Below are 13,492 nucleotides of genomic sequence, written 5' to 3' on the forward strand. Positions count from 1 at the left end.
CCACTAAAAAATTTGTTCTGATTATGACTTAAATTTTTTACCGAGATAACATTTTATTCAACAAAATTGGAGCGCTTTCTAAAGTACGCGTGCGTATTTAATGTTGGAATTTTGTTTACAGATAAATTCCATATTAATTCACTAATTTGAATTTTGTGACTAAGTGGATGAACAATTTTCTTCTCTTGCATTCGCATCCAATAAAAATGGATCGACTCCCAAGTACAAAGATAACAAGACAAGTGAAGGTGGATAAAGGAAATATTTTTTTCTTTTTACTAATCACAGTTTTCTTATTTGAAAAGAGAAGATTTTTTATTTAAGGGTAAAATTCATTATGTCTCCCTGAGTTTTTATGTCTCCCTGAGTAATAATTTTCTTTTTATTTGTATTTACTAAAATCTTTGTGCTATGGCGGTTTACTATAAAAAATGTGTTTCCAATTAAATATTGGAGCAGTGGTCTTTAATTGATTGAATCAAAGCAGAAGGGTGAATTTAACTTACATAAACTACAAAATTATAAAATAGAAAAATTAAGTTTAAAAATTGGAGAAACAAAACAATGCGAATCTCTCAATGGGAAAACGAATAAATTATGTCCGCAGCTGTAACATGTAAAGGATGAAACAGTGTAAAAATTTAGAGCATTGAGTTAGCCTTCTCTTCTGCTAAAAATCTCTCTAAAGAGATTTCAGTCAGATGATCAGGGTTAAACAGTTTGTCTCTAAGCCGCTAAACTACAGAAGTGGCTCTCCTATAGGGACCCACGCCTCAATGAAAGAGCAAGAAATAGGAAATTAATAGCATTCACAGTTGCTCTTTGGAAGCCAAAACACAGATAAACCAAAAGAGGTAGATATATACACTGTGGTAGACACGGTAGAGTACCCACCAGCACACCTTCCATAACTAATTACCAATCAATTTCTAATCTTTTCTCTCAACCTTACCATTTTAATATGTAGTTTTAAGCTTGCTCTCAAAGTTAGATATTATAGACTTGCTTTTATTCCATCTCCATTCATGTACTCTTGCCCACTTCAAGGCTTTGTTTTCAATCCTATCTCTGAGATACGACGACCTCAGTTTGGCGCAATGGAACAAGCAGGGTACTGGATGTGGACTAAACGAAAACATAGTTTGAGTTCTCATTTTCAATCGTCAAATACATATGATGATTCATGGGAAGAACAAGCTTTTGCAGAAGATGCAGCGGGGTCTCTAGGAGGGTGCGTATGGCCCCCAAGATCTTATTCCTGCAGCTTTTGTAGAAGAGAATTTAGGTCAGCTCAAGCTCTTGGTGGTCACATGAATGTCCACAGGAGGGATAGAGCTAGACTGAAGCAGTCTCCAAGTCCACAAAATGAAATTCATCATCATGACCCATATCAAAATAACAGCAATCACCTTAAAAATCCCTTTGCGTCTTTGAGTTTTCAATACCCACCTCAAGTTTGTACCTTGGTTTATAACCCTAACCCTAATTCTGATCTGGGTAGTATTGCATCACCATCCTCACCATCTAGGGTTTCAGCTCCACCAACCCAAGAGAATAGTCCAGAAAAGACTTTTCTCCCTCCTTTTTCTTCTCCAAAAGCTCAGGACCACCACAAGAGGTCCCCTATTTCTTCCCCTCAATCATGGTCAAACTCAGTAGCAGAGAGATGTTACCAGACCTCTGATCTGAAGAATGAAAGAGAAAAGAATTCTAGAGTTCTAGAAGCAGGATGTAGGCAAACTGCGGATTATTTGAAAACCGATTTGTCGGTGAGCATGAATTTGGTTGTCCGACGAACACACTCGAATTTATCTGATGAAAAGGAGGAGACTGTTAGTTGCAAGAGAAGGAGAACAGAAGCATCATCATTGCCTTTCTTCCTGAAGCCAAGTTCAATTGATGATAAGCATGGCCTTCAATCAGAACAACATGAACTCGGTCCCAGCTCGATTGAGGACTTAGATCTTGAGCTCAGGCTTGGTGACCCGCCTAAGGTAAAGTCATAGTAGAACCAAAGTGCCTGATACTTGTCTCAATGACTTGTGCTGTCTGTTCTCTTCATTTTTCCTTTCCATATTTCTTCTTTGCATGATCCTGAGGTCTAGGCCTCTTGCTTTCTACTCAATCAATTTGCTTTCTCAAGTCATGAATTTGCAGTGTGTAAAAAAAACAATATGAAAGTCACTGAAGAACGTAATTAAGTTCACCTTCCTTCAAAGAAGGAGATCAGAATTAACACATCTAAGTTTGTTGTTATTAATTCTGTAGATAGCATAGTACAACTTGTTTGATTCCATCTATCTATACCAAGGTATTTGGACCATAGCAAACAGAAATATTTGAGATTGATAATTTCTATGCTTTCTCTCACGAGATTTTACTCTTTGCTTGTTAATTATTACGTTATTTTGTGTACTAGAAAGTTGAAACAGTTTATGCTACTCATGATTTAGGGTTTGACCTAAAACACATCCTTGTATCAACTTTCATGTAATACAGTATTAATCTGAGTGCTAGTTTTCATGTTCCGTTTGATTATATATGTATCAATACAGAATTAATTTGTATATATCTAAGGTGAAGGTTTTCATATATATCAGAATTTGACCATGGTACATATATTTAAGTCGGCCTTCAAATTTTATCCTAATTTAATCCTTCATTCATCCTTGCATAAACAAATAATTGATTACCGGAAGCTGATTGCATGTTTAGAATTTAGTTTTAAGATGGTAATTGTGTGTATTAGTGATCGGAAGATGGGTGAAGAGAAGAGAAAGAGAGTATAGTTTTTAGGTATAATGCAATTAGGGAAATTGTGGGGTGTGAAGGGTGAAGAATTAAACTGAGCAAAACTGCATGGAAAATTGAAAAGCTCGTTTTCCCAATCAGTACCTCACTGACATTCCATCAGACGCAATAAACTAACCAACACAAACACATGGATTTTCAAAGACGTATAAGCCAGATATATCAGAACATCGATTCCCTTTTTTTGTTGAATTATTATTATCGTAATAGAAAATAGATCTGTTGCAGTTACATATTATATTATCTCCCGCATATAAGTCCATCTACTTGTGTTCTCTTTCCCCACTTTTTTCTTTCAATTTCACTCTCTTTCTTCAAAATCCATCCAAAATAGCACCAACTCCCGGAATCAGTCTATTAAGTATTGCACAGGATATTATAATACCCTATATTTTAATCAGAAAGAGAATATTATCGCATCACGATAATAAGCGCTATCTACGCATCTTTTGTTTCTTCTTCTGTATGTATAATCAATTATATACACCCTCTCGTAAAAAAACGCTATGTGTTTAATAAGTAAATAATAAAGTATAAATCCCCTTATTTAAACCCTAACCCTAAATGCAGTCTTTAAATTCGTGTCCAACACAAGGAGATTGTTTTTCTACTTTCTTTAAAAGGAAATTTGATGGTACATCTCCTCGACTTTATTAAGTTTTCAGAGAAAACATTGACAAACTCTATGATACTGAGGGAATTTAATTCATACCCAACAAATGTTTTCCATTAAAAACGATGAATTGAAGTTGGTTTTAATGAGTTGGGGTAGCAGAAGCCTAGAAGGGAAAGTGAGATAATTTGCATTGGCTTTTACGAAGTTCTACATCTGTGAAAGAGAGTTTAAAGGTGATTGGTTGGGATTTGTCTTCATTAGAGTGCTGAGTTGGATAGGTTTTTTCTTAATAACATCTAGCAAGGTCTGATATATATACAGAGAGATTGCAGTGAAGTTTTTGGGGGCAGTGGCAGTGGCAGAAGTGCACATGGGATGATATGTCGTTTTTCTGCTCTTTTTTAAGGAGTTGATATTGAATTGAGTGAGGGAATGGCAAATTATTCTCAACTGGCGTGCGTTTCTATGTTTAGGGCATATTGTAATTCCATATTATTGTTTAAAGAATGAGAATTTTCAGGAATAATTAAATTCCACAGTAATTGGTTTGGTTGTTTGGAAGTAGTTGTTTATAATTATTTTGACAACTAAGGGTATATTTGCATGGGAGCAAGTTCCTCTTTCACGAGCTCACTCAGTATAATTCTCTCATTTATTTACAGATTAGGCTCCATCAAACTATTAACCCTACTCAATATAATAAGTTTACGTAGTACACTAAATACTGTTCATATTAGCTCATAAAATATCTTATTCAACCATTGTGTTGTTTTAATTCTTTTATAGGTGGAAAGTTCAATCTAGATCGAGTAGATCTACTAAAGGATAGTATTTTTTGCGCACATGATCACTACATTATCGCGCAGTATCAAGCCCTATAATGGCCAAGGAATTCTCACTTCAGTTTATTGCCATACCTTGTACCAACATTATATATGTGCACTTCTTGATCGATAATATATCAACAGTTAAACCAACAAATGATCGCAAGCGTCTGGCAGTAGCCTCTCTCTTATATATTAGATGTTCCACACATGCATGTTCATTGAGCCAGCCAGCAATATTACACATTGAATTTGGCCATTGAATGTCAGCATAATTAATGTTTCTTTCTTTAAAGCCCTGCTGAGGCATGTGGTGATGCTTGTCTCTGCGTATACACGTATATATGTGGATTAATTTTATGGCATGAATGGGAGAAGTACAAAGACACACAAATTAATTTATCCCATTTTATAGTACACATATCAGAAATTCAGTTCTTGTTTGTTTCTCTCCTTTTTCAGTCAAAATTACTGAATTGGAAACAGGATAAAAAAACCTTTAAAAAACAAAAAAGAACCCCATGAATTGAATCGAGCTTGATACTAATCTCACGTGCTCTCTACAGAGTACTCGTTAAATTGATCTGTAAGTGGCTTCTACTAGTCACTACAACCTTGATGATGGCAAAAAGTGGTGGTGATCAGCTCTTTGAAACCGTTGAGGACAATGATCCAGAGTACTCATACTATACCTTCAAACTCCTTATTATATACGATATTGTGCTGTTGAACTAGCTTTTTTTTTTTGGATAAGCTGTTGAACTAGCTTATTCGACCTTAATTCTCAATGTCATATGCCAGGCATGTATACATATTCCATTGTAGTAGTGTTATGGCTTTAAACTTGTAGTTATTGCTGCTGGTGATGCGATTCCTAATTTTTTTGGATATGCTAAATTGCTCATTAAACAGATGGTTAAGTCACAATAAAATGGGCTTCGGCAATACCTCGATGCATCTGAGTCCAATTATATACACATCTTTCCTGCCTATTACACTAGTGAAATCATGATCAACATCATCAAGTCTGGTAAAAAGAAAAGGTCTTTTACCATTTAGATTTTTTTCCTTTTTAACAACATATACATTGAAAAAATTCCGATCAGGATTTAACCATGACGCCACAAAATTGATCCGAAAATTTTATTTACCAATTTAATTTAATTTGATAAATATGTATAAATATATATATATATTTTTTTTATGGAAAATTAAATTCGCTTCAAGTTCAACAGGAGAAACTTATTTTAAAAATAAAAAGAAAATTACTGTAGAAGGATCTCACTCCTTTAAGAGTATTCTAATTATAAAAAGCTGCTAGCTANGACGCCACAAAATTGATCCGAAAATTTTATTTACCAATTTAATTTAATTTGATAAATATGCATAAACATATATATATATTTTTTTAATGGAAAATTAAATTCGCTTCAAGTTCAACAGGAGAAACTTATTTTAAAAATAAAAAGAAAATTACTGTAGAAGGATCTCACTCCTTTTAAGAGTATTCTAATTATAAAAAGCTGCTAGCTAAATAGACTAACAAAAGAATAATGCATACTTAGAAAAATAAAAGCATACAACTAACATTAAAGTGACTTAACAATAGTAGTGTCCACATTAGAAATTAACTTTGATTAAGCAACTGATCAACTTCAAAATATAACAGCTATCCAAATTACATCGTCCCGTTAAAAGAAACAAACCTATCTCTATGAAGGCACCACAATTAAATTGTTCATTACTGTATAGACAAAAAATGTACTAGACCTTGTCAAGTCTAATAATGAAATAAACACTATACGGTCCAATGTTATAGCTCAATCCTGGTTAAGCCCATGCTTAAATCCATCTTGTGGAAAAACCATTCAGCAAGATGACCCATTTTTATAAGAAAATCAATTCTATGGACCGGCCTATTCTACTAGCTAGTTCACTCCACGAGTCAGTCCTCTTCATAAGCTGGGCTACTCTACAAGTTGGATAACTCTACGATTAAGGTCATCCTATGAACTGGACCAACCTACACTTTGGGTCACTCCACGAAGTTGAGCATTTCTACAAGATAAGCTAAATCAGGCTCTAGCCCATCAGCTTGTATTCATTCCAAATAAGACTCTAAGTCCCAAACATTTCCTACTTCATCCAATATTTCTAATCTTACATGAACTAGTACTCCTACTCCTACATGGATTTGCATTATGAGTATTCTATTTACTCAAATTCCAATTAAGTGAACGTCTAGTTCTACAAGGACTCAAGTTTTCTTGGCTCACTATATAAACAAAGGTCAAGCCTCTCATTGTTCATTCAATCATAGCATCTTACTAAATTACTAAGTTCTTGCTCGCAATAACCACTGTTTTTCCTTGTCATAGAGCCTAGTTCCAAGTAACTCTACTCTTATAATCGTCGTGCCCCACTCTTGTAATCATCGTGCCCCGACCACTCTATGCCGATAAGTTGTGATCTAGCCAAACACTCTCAGTAAACCATTTCCCACTCTAAGGCTTACTAAATTCTCTTCAACCGTGCTGATTTGAGCGTCGAAATGTCTATAACTGACAGCACATTGGTGTCCCCTGAGCCTTCGCGTTCACTCTTCTTTGTCCCTATGAGTCTACAAGATTGTTAGTAGCCTTGTCCTCACAAGATCATCCTCTTTCAACTCAACCATAGATTTTACGTTACAATTACCAATTCATTAGAAGAAGAATCCCTATAATATTAAAATTTAAGTAAGCTCCATATTTCCAACCTTATCTACAACTTTGGCTTCTCTCACGATAGATATGAGAAAAATGGAATATCATAATTTCATAAACAACGAAATAGAAAAGAAACTTACAATAATAAAAAAAGGAAAAAGGAAAGTGATGAAATAGAAAAGTCATAAAATCTTTTACTATTTTGCCTGCAAGTTTATCTTTTGTTGGCATAGTTATCACTCTAAGTTGCTTACATAATCAGCTTATGATTGTTATATATTATCATACTTTTGCGTGCATAGTTATCTATAAAATTTATTCTCATTTTCAAAGTCAATAATCCACCAAAACCTTAAGCCAAAAAACAAACTGCAGGCTCTCCATTTTCGTGATCACATTATAACTAAGACAGGCCTTATTGCAGAGGACTGGTGTCATATATTTTTCTTTAAGCCAGAAAGACTTATAGTACATGACAAACGAAGACGTGAGTGTACGTATTTTTTCTAGGTCAACTTAGAACAGCCAGTTAACTATATTTTGAAATTAATTTAATTATAAGCTTCATGTGACAGAGAAACCATAATTTATAAATTAAACAACATACTATTTTATTATTATAGCGAGATTAATTAAATATAACAATGCCGGTCGGTCAGGCACATATTTTTTCCATGTGGCTAAAAATACTTACATGGATGATGAAATAGTCGGTTGCGATATCAATGTAATGGACGTCCTCAACGCCACAATTCAGTCGCCTGGCGGCCGCCTGATCAAAACCCTTTATATTTCTATTTAAGTCATCCTTTTGGACGGTGATGATGAGCCTGTGCATGGATAACAACAGACATCTTCACTATTAAGTATTAACAATATCACTCACAAGTGTCATTATCGAAAACATGGCATCGCACAGCATCATGCCAAGTGCTTAGTCGGATGAAACTTTGCCACGTCATGGAGCTGTTAGGCCCACGTAATATACTAACAGAAGATGATGTTGAATATAAATAATCAATAAAAACAAGTAAATGTCATTGCATTCATCGATCATCTCCTGGTTAATTAGTATTTTAATATAGATTTTTAGTTGTAATGACTTCCTTGGACAGAAGGCCGAATTGATCTCTAATCCTTGTTTCAGTTTCGATGCATGAACTTGTAACAATATCTTTTTTATTATCAGAAATCAGCATGCCTGCTGAAAACAAAGACCGCCCATATTTTATTTAATCTGTGCGTAGTCAAAATGCCCTAAAAATACATATAATAAGATACTGGTTAAGGGTCAATCGATCGGCAGTTGTACCCTTTTGAATTGTATAAATACACATATAGATACACATTGGAGATTATCCATGTCAACGCAGCTCTGTCAACGGGTAAGACTATCTTAAACTAATTGGAGTGTGTCCATGATTTGCAGCCAACAGAGAAGACGGCCAAATTATTCTACAATGAGATCGGAGGCCTGGAAAGAAATGTTTAAATTATGTTAGTTTTCTATATTCCAAGTTTTGTTGAAGAACATAAAAATAAACAGCTCGTGATCAAAAGGAACACGGAATTTTATTTTGACCTTGGGTTTTTCTGTCTTTAATCTAAGAACGTTTAGTCTTCAAATGTGCAACTGAAGATAATATTTTACAACCATGTCACTATCACTGCACAGTCTGGCGATGGCTTTACCCAGCAGGATAAACTTCTTAAAAGAAGAACTCAACAACTAGACTAAATAATGTACACTTGAATAAGAATGCGTAAATCATATATATATATATATGGAACTTAATTAGGAGACTTGTTTTACAACATCAACAATAAATAATTGAGTTATACTTGTCTAAACTTTCCTCTAATCTGAACCCGATGGGCCATTTTATCTACCGTACGTTATATATATTATAATAAACTGGAAGAAGTTCTGTTTATAAATACTCAGCTTAATCCAAGAATAAACATTTATTTCACAAACCCAGTAGGCTCTCGTCACCACTAAAAACTTTAACGTATAGAAAGCATGAAAGAATATATATTAGATTAGCTTTTCATAAAGTTAAAAGAACTCTCTCCAGATGCTAAACAACCATTGAGAAAGTCCAAGAGTTGCAATATATATAAGCTGTGACTGTGAGCATAACTTGTAGTCTAAGTTACTGATCCACTCTTTTCAAAGGGAATTTTTAGCTAATTAGTTTTTTACGGGAACTTAATTGATAGGCATGCACCATGTCATCACCGTTTTGCCATACACTGCTGACTTGTTAAACAATTGTATAAGGACATCATTCTATCTGATAAACTACTGAAACTTGCCGCTGTTAGTAAATAATAATGGAGCCAATTCAACCTTTTACTTGTCTGACCATCGTTATGTGGTTATGATGGTAATTTGGTTGCTCATGCATACAAGTTACTTACCAGAGGAAAAAACAGGCCTGACCTGATCTAAATGAATTAAAACATCTCTCGCAACCGACAAATTGACCATCTCCACTTGCCCATTTTCGTTTCTTTCAATCTCTCTCTCTCTCTCTCTTTCGTTTCTTCTTAGCTTGAAAATGGAAACAAAACCCCAAGGCGTAGAAAAGTCTAACCAAATATTGTGGAACTCTGATGATCAACTTCTGGGTTCAGGCCATGTTAGGTCTTATACATGTGCCTTCTGCAAAAGAGGGTTTTCAAACGCTCAGGCACTAGGAGGTCACATGAATATTCACAGAAAAGATAGGGCCAAGCTCAGGCAATTCGCCGAAGAAAATCTACTTTCATTGGACATTGCAAAGACGTGCTCGATCGATCAACTACAAGACGTATCAGAAGAGAAAAGTTCAGCCATATTGGAATCTAGTGAACAAAAAAGTTGTACTCCCAAAAGACCGTGCACTCTCTCCAGAGAAGACGATCATAGCACTACGCCTAAGAGTAAAGATGTTGAAGAACTTCAGCAGCTACCTTTCTTCTCCGCGACTCCTTCGTCGTCAAGTAGTACTCCTACCAGAGAGAATGAAGAGCAGAGGATGCAATTCGGTCATAGTTCTTCACGGATACAGTTGGACCTTGAGTTGCGGTTAGGACCCGAACCTCAAGAGACATCAGCCACAAGCACCAAAGGATTTTTTGGCCCTTCAAGCAAATAGGCTGCAGGTTAATCTAAGAAAGAGGTTTTCTTCTTAGCCAACATCTTCTTCTCCTTTCCTTTTTTTTTTTTTTTTTAAAGATTTTCTTAATGGTCTTTCTAAGGATATAAAAGGGATGATTATGCCGCTCATATTAGCTTGAAGCGGCTTTTTATTGTAAAACTAAGTTTATAATTATCAAAACATCTTAATTAATTCCTTTTTGCTGGAAGTTTATTTATTCAGTTCCTACTCATCTCTTTCCCTCTGGATAATTGTTTGTGATGATTCATCATATATATAACTTGTGATTTGTTCATATAAATCTTGAAATGATTAAACTTCAGGCTGGTAATCTTTACCTAAATTATTAGATACAGTTATACTTGAACAAGAAATGAAACACGAGGAAAATTATAAGAACTTAAAAAGTACAATGAAATCACAATAATAATGTAGTTCATTAATTCTGAAATTATAAGAGATGCAGGTTCATAAATAGATTGCTCATAAGGAGGAATTTGGCATCTCTGTCAGTCAAAGACCTCGATACTATGACTTATGAATAATATTGTATCTGCATGCACTTCCTCTTCAGCCTTCAGGTAGAACTTTAAACACCAATATTATATCTTACAATGAAGATTAAGAAATAGTTTATGGTATATGATTTCCGTTTTAGTTGATGTTAAAGATATATATAGAATAAAATTACATTCTAAATGATAAGATAAACTATGATGAATAAATCATAATAGTGTATCATAAAACCCTGGTTTCACATTAATTAATATGCCTTAAAAATATTAAGCGTATATATATAGTTCTAGCATTGCAGCTAAATTGAAATGAGTAACCTAATTTGCTATAGTACTTAGTCTTATTCATGCAGTATTGATAGGTATATATATATATATATATATATATAATGCTTCTGAAAATATTTAGGAAATTGAAATTAAAAAAAAAAAAATACAACTCTTTGATTCATACATAATATTTTAAAATGTCACTATTCACATAGTGTTTACTAATTAGTTATAATGCATTATCCAAATATCAACAGGAAAGCACATAAACTTATTAATAGTAACAAAATATGGAAAACACCTAAAACAAGAGACTAATTATCTAATTACCCCCCAAAAAAAAAAAATTTATCTAATCAGGATTACTAAAACAAAAATAGGAAAATTTAGATATAAGAAAGTGTAAGGAAATCATGATATCTCCTTCGTTAAGAATTCCAAAACCATATAGATGGTTTGCATCCTTGCATATTACCAATTTCTTGTGCATATTTTTTACACAACATTGAATAAATAAGAGGCCTAAATGAAGACATACAAAGTTATCTAAGTCTAAACCCTACTATATCTACCTCTATCTCTATAGCTTTTCATCACCATATATGTTGGAGTTGTCGACCACTTCAACAATAAGGTGTCTGTAGACGGTTTGGGCCTATTCCATGAAAAGCCGTTAAATGATTTTTCTAAGTAATTAATTCCTAATTAGGTTTGGGCTTAAGAAAATAGATTCTTTTAATATTAGGTTTTACTCTTTAAACATAGTGGTATATAAACTTATTTGGCTCTTGTATGAGTGTGATAATAAATCATAGAACAAATTACATTCATTATAATGAGAGATGTGAGATAGCATTTTAATAATATTGACTTTATTGAATGTAGCTTGTTAGTTTGGTGAACCAAAATAAATTGTATGTATTTTTCTTTCTTTTTACTTCTATATTTTTACTGTTTTTTATTTCATATTATTCTAGATTGTTTCAATATATAGGTTCAAGTTGCTCATGAACCAAATTGCTTTACATTTGAAGACAAGTGTAGCTATTTAAGATAAGTGCGAAATCGACACTTTGAAGAGCTAAGTTCTCTTCATTAATCACTCATGAATAGCTTCTTATTTTAGCTATTTATATATACTGGTCAAGTTATTAAGTGAGTTAAGGAATTTCAATTTCAGAATACATATAATTATGATTAAGATAAGAGGAACCTGACACTGGAACTGGATGCATCACTGTAATTTCTTTGATTCGTTTAAACTGTGTTTCCATGTTCACAATCTTATCAAAGTTAAGTTAAGCATCTCTATTTGATTGGAACTTAATCAATTTTGCTGTCACATTTAGCTAATTAATTAGTGGATGAAATGATTCTTCCTCGAGTTTCTCTTCCAAAGTAAATGTTGATAAATTAAGTTCCTTGCATTTGATACAGAACATTAATGAATTTAGGTTGCAGCAGTCATCGAAGATAATTCAGAGGTTGAGATATAATTAACTTGCAGTTTCAGCTCCATGTAGCTCCAATCAAATCTGCGGTAAATTTTTAGACATGCTTTTATGAATCTGAGTCATCTGACAAATTAACCTGTTCATTGTTGGTAAATACTCATCGCCCATCGCGACCCAACTCAAGTACGGTTTCTGGAGCGCATAACAAAACTCAGCCGTAGAAGAAATGTAGTACATTTTCCGCAAGACTGTATTTCTACAATGCAGAATGCATTATTGGGCCTACTTTTACAGGATATGGGTTCTGCTAGCCTGTTTGTGTATAGGTTTAGGCCTAAACCTGAAATACAAGCCAGAAATTACATTCGAAAGGCCTTGGAGTTGAAGTCCAGACAGAATTGGCCCTGATTAGCATTTCGGTTAGGCCGGCGGGCAAGCATCCAATGGATAATGGACGAACTAGTATTTAATGTGCGAGGGTTATTTACACCCACAAATCTCCTCTTAGGGCCCAATTACTAAGTACCCCCATAGATGAGGGTGAGATTATTAAGAGTTTTGCCGTAATTTGGTTGAATCTTACATGTTGCCTTTTTGGATGAAAATATTCCACCAGTATTTGTAGCTTCCTGGGATGATATACCTGCAAAATTTTAAACAATTATTCATATATAATCAAAATTATAGACATTTTAAAAATAATAATAGTACAATAAAACTTTTTTATAGTCATAATGGTTGGATTAATTAATTTTATTACTATGAGGACATTATAACTTAATAGAAGTGTGGTAACAAAAATTTCTTTATAATTCATGTTTTGGTAGCATAGTATTAGAATTTCAATTAATGTTTTAATACTATTAGGATTTCAATTCAATGCTTCAATTGCTTATTTTTTAAACGGATAGATGATCGTGTCTTGAAACCAATAAAGATAAGTGTCATTGATGGAATTGTAAATGCAGTTACTGCATTGTCAAATTGATATAAAGCCACAAAATATTGCCGATTGTTTTAATCATTACAAAATTATGCAGCAAATTGATGTAAAGCCACATACTATTATCAATTGTTTTAATCATTATCAAATTAGGATCCCCGATGTCAATGAATTGCAAGTTACAAATGAAGTGGATAAATAGAAT

The 13,492-nt window shown here is 33.7% G+C and overlaps 2 protein-coding genes across 3 annotated transcripts; both read left to right on the forward strand.

The window, feature by feature from the left end:
• Nucleotides 1-849: 849 nt before the first annotated feature.
• Nucleotides 850-4,348, forward strand: LOC116134396 (zinc finger protein 10-like). The gene is made up of 2 exons (XM_031420074.1): nt 850-1,994; nt 4,214-4,348. Exons 1-2 carry the CDS (start codon nt 1,026-1,028, stop codon nt 4,229-4,231), a joined length of 987 nt encoding a protein of 328 aa, XP_031275934.1. The 5' UTR covers nt 850-1,025; the 3' UTR covers nt 4,232-4,348.
• Nucleotides 4,349-9,422: 5,074 nt separating this feature from the next.
• On the forward strand, nt 9,423-12,563 carry LOC116134406 (transcriptional regulator TAC1-like). Of its 2 annotated transcripts, none has more exons than XM_031420085.1 (2): nt 9,423-10,126; nt 12,345-12,563. In XM_031420085.1, exon 1 carries the CDS (start codon nt 9,524-9,526, stop codon nt 10,100-10,102), a length of 579 nt encoding a protein of 192 aa, XP_031275945.1. In that variant the 5' UTR covers nt 9,423-9,523; the 3' UTR covers nt 10,103-10,126; nt 12,345-12,563. The 2 variants fall into 2 exon arrangements, with proteins under 2 accessions (XP_031275945.1, XP_031275946.1); XM_031420086.1 differs by lacking the exon at nt 12,345-12,563 and adding an exon at nt 12,328-12,343.
• Nucleotides 12,564-13,492: the final 929 nt, after the last annotated feature.

Source organism: Pistacia vera, unplaced genomic scaffold (assembly GCF_008641045.1).
Source record: "Pistacia vera cultivar Batoury unplaced genomic scaffold, PisVer_v2 Contig287, whole genome shotgun sequence".
Classification (NCBI taxonomy): Eukaryota; Viridiplantae; Streptophyta; class Magnoliopsida; order Sapindales; family Anacardiaceae; genus Pistacia; species Pistacia vera.

What these genes read in the sequence shown, in the direction of transcription:
- LOC116134396 (XM_031420074.1), top strand. Translation starts at nt 1,026, where the DNA reads ATGTACTCTTGCCCACTTCAAGGCTTTGTTTTCAATCCTATCTCTGAG.
- LOC116134406 (XM_031420085.1), top strand. Translation starts at nt 9,524, where the DNA reads ATGGAAACAAAACCCCAAGGCGTAGAAAAGTCTAACCAAATATTGTGG.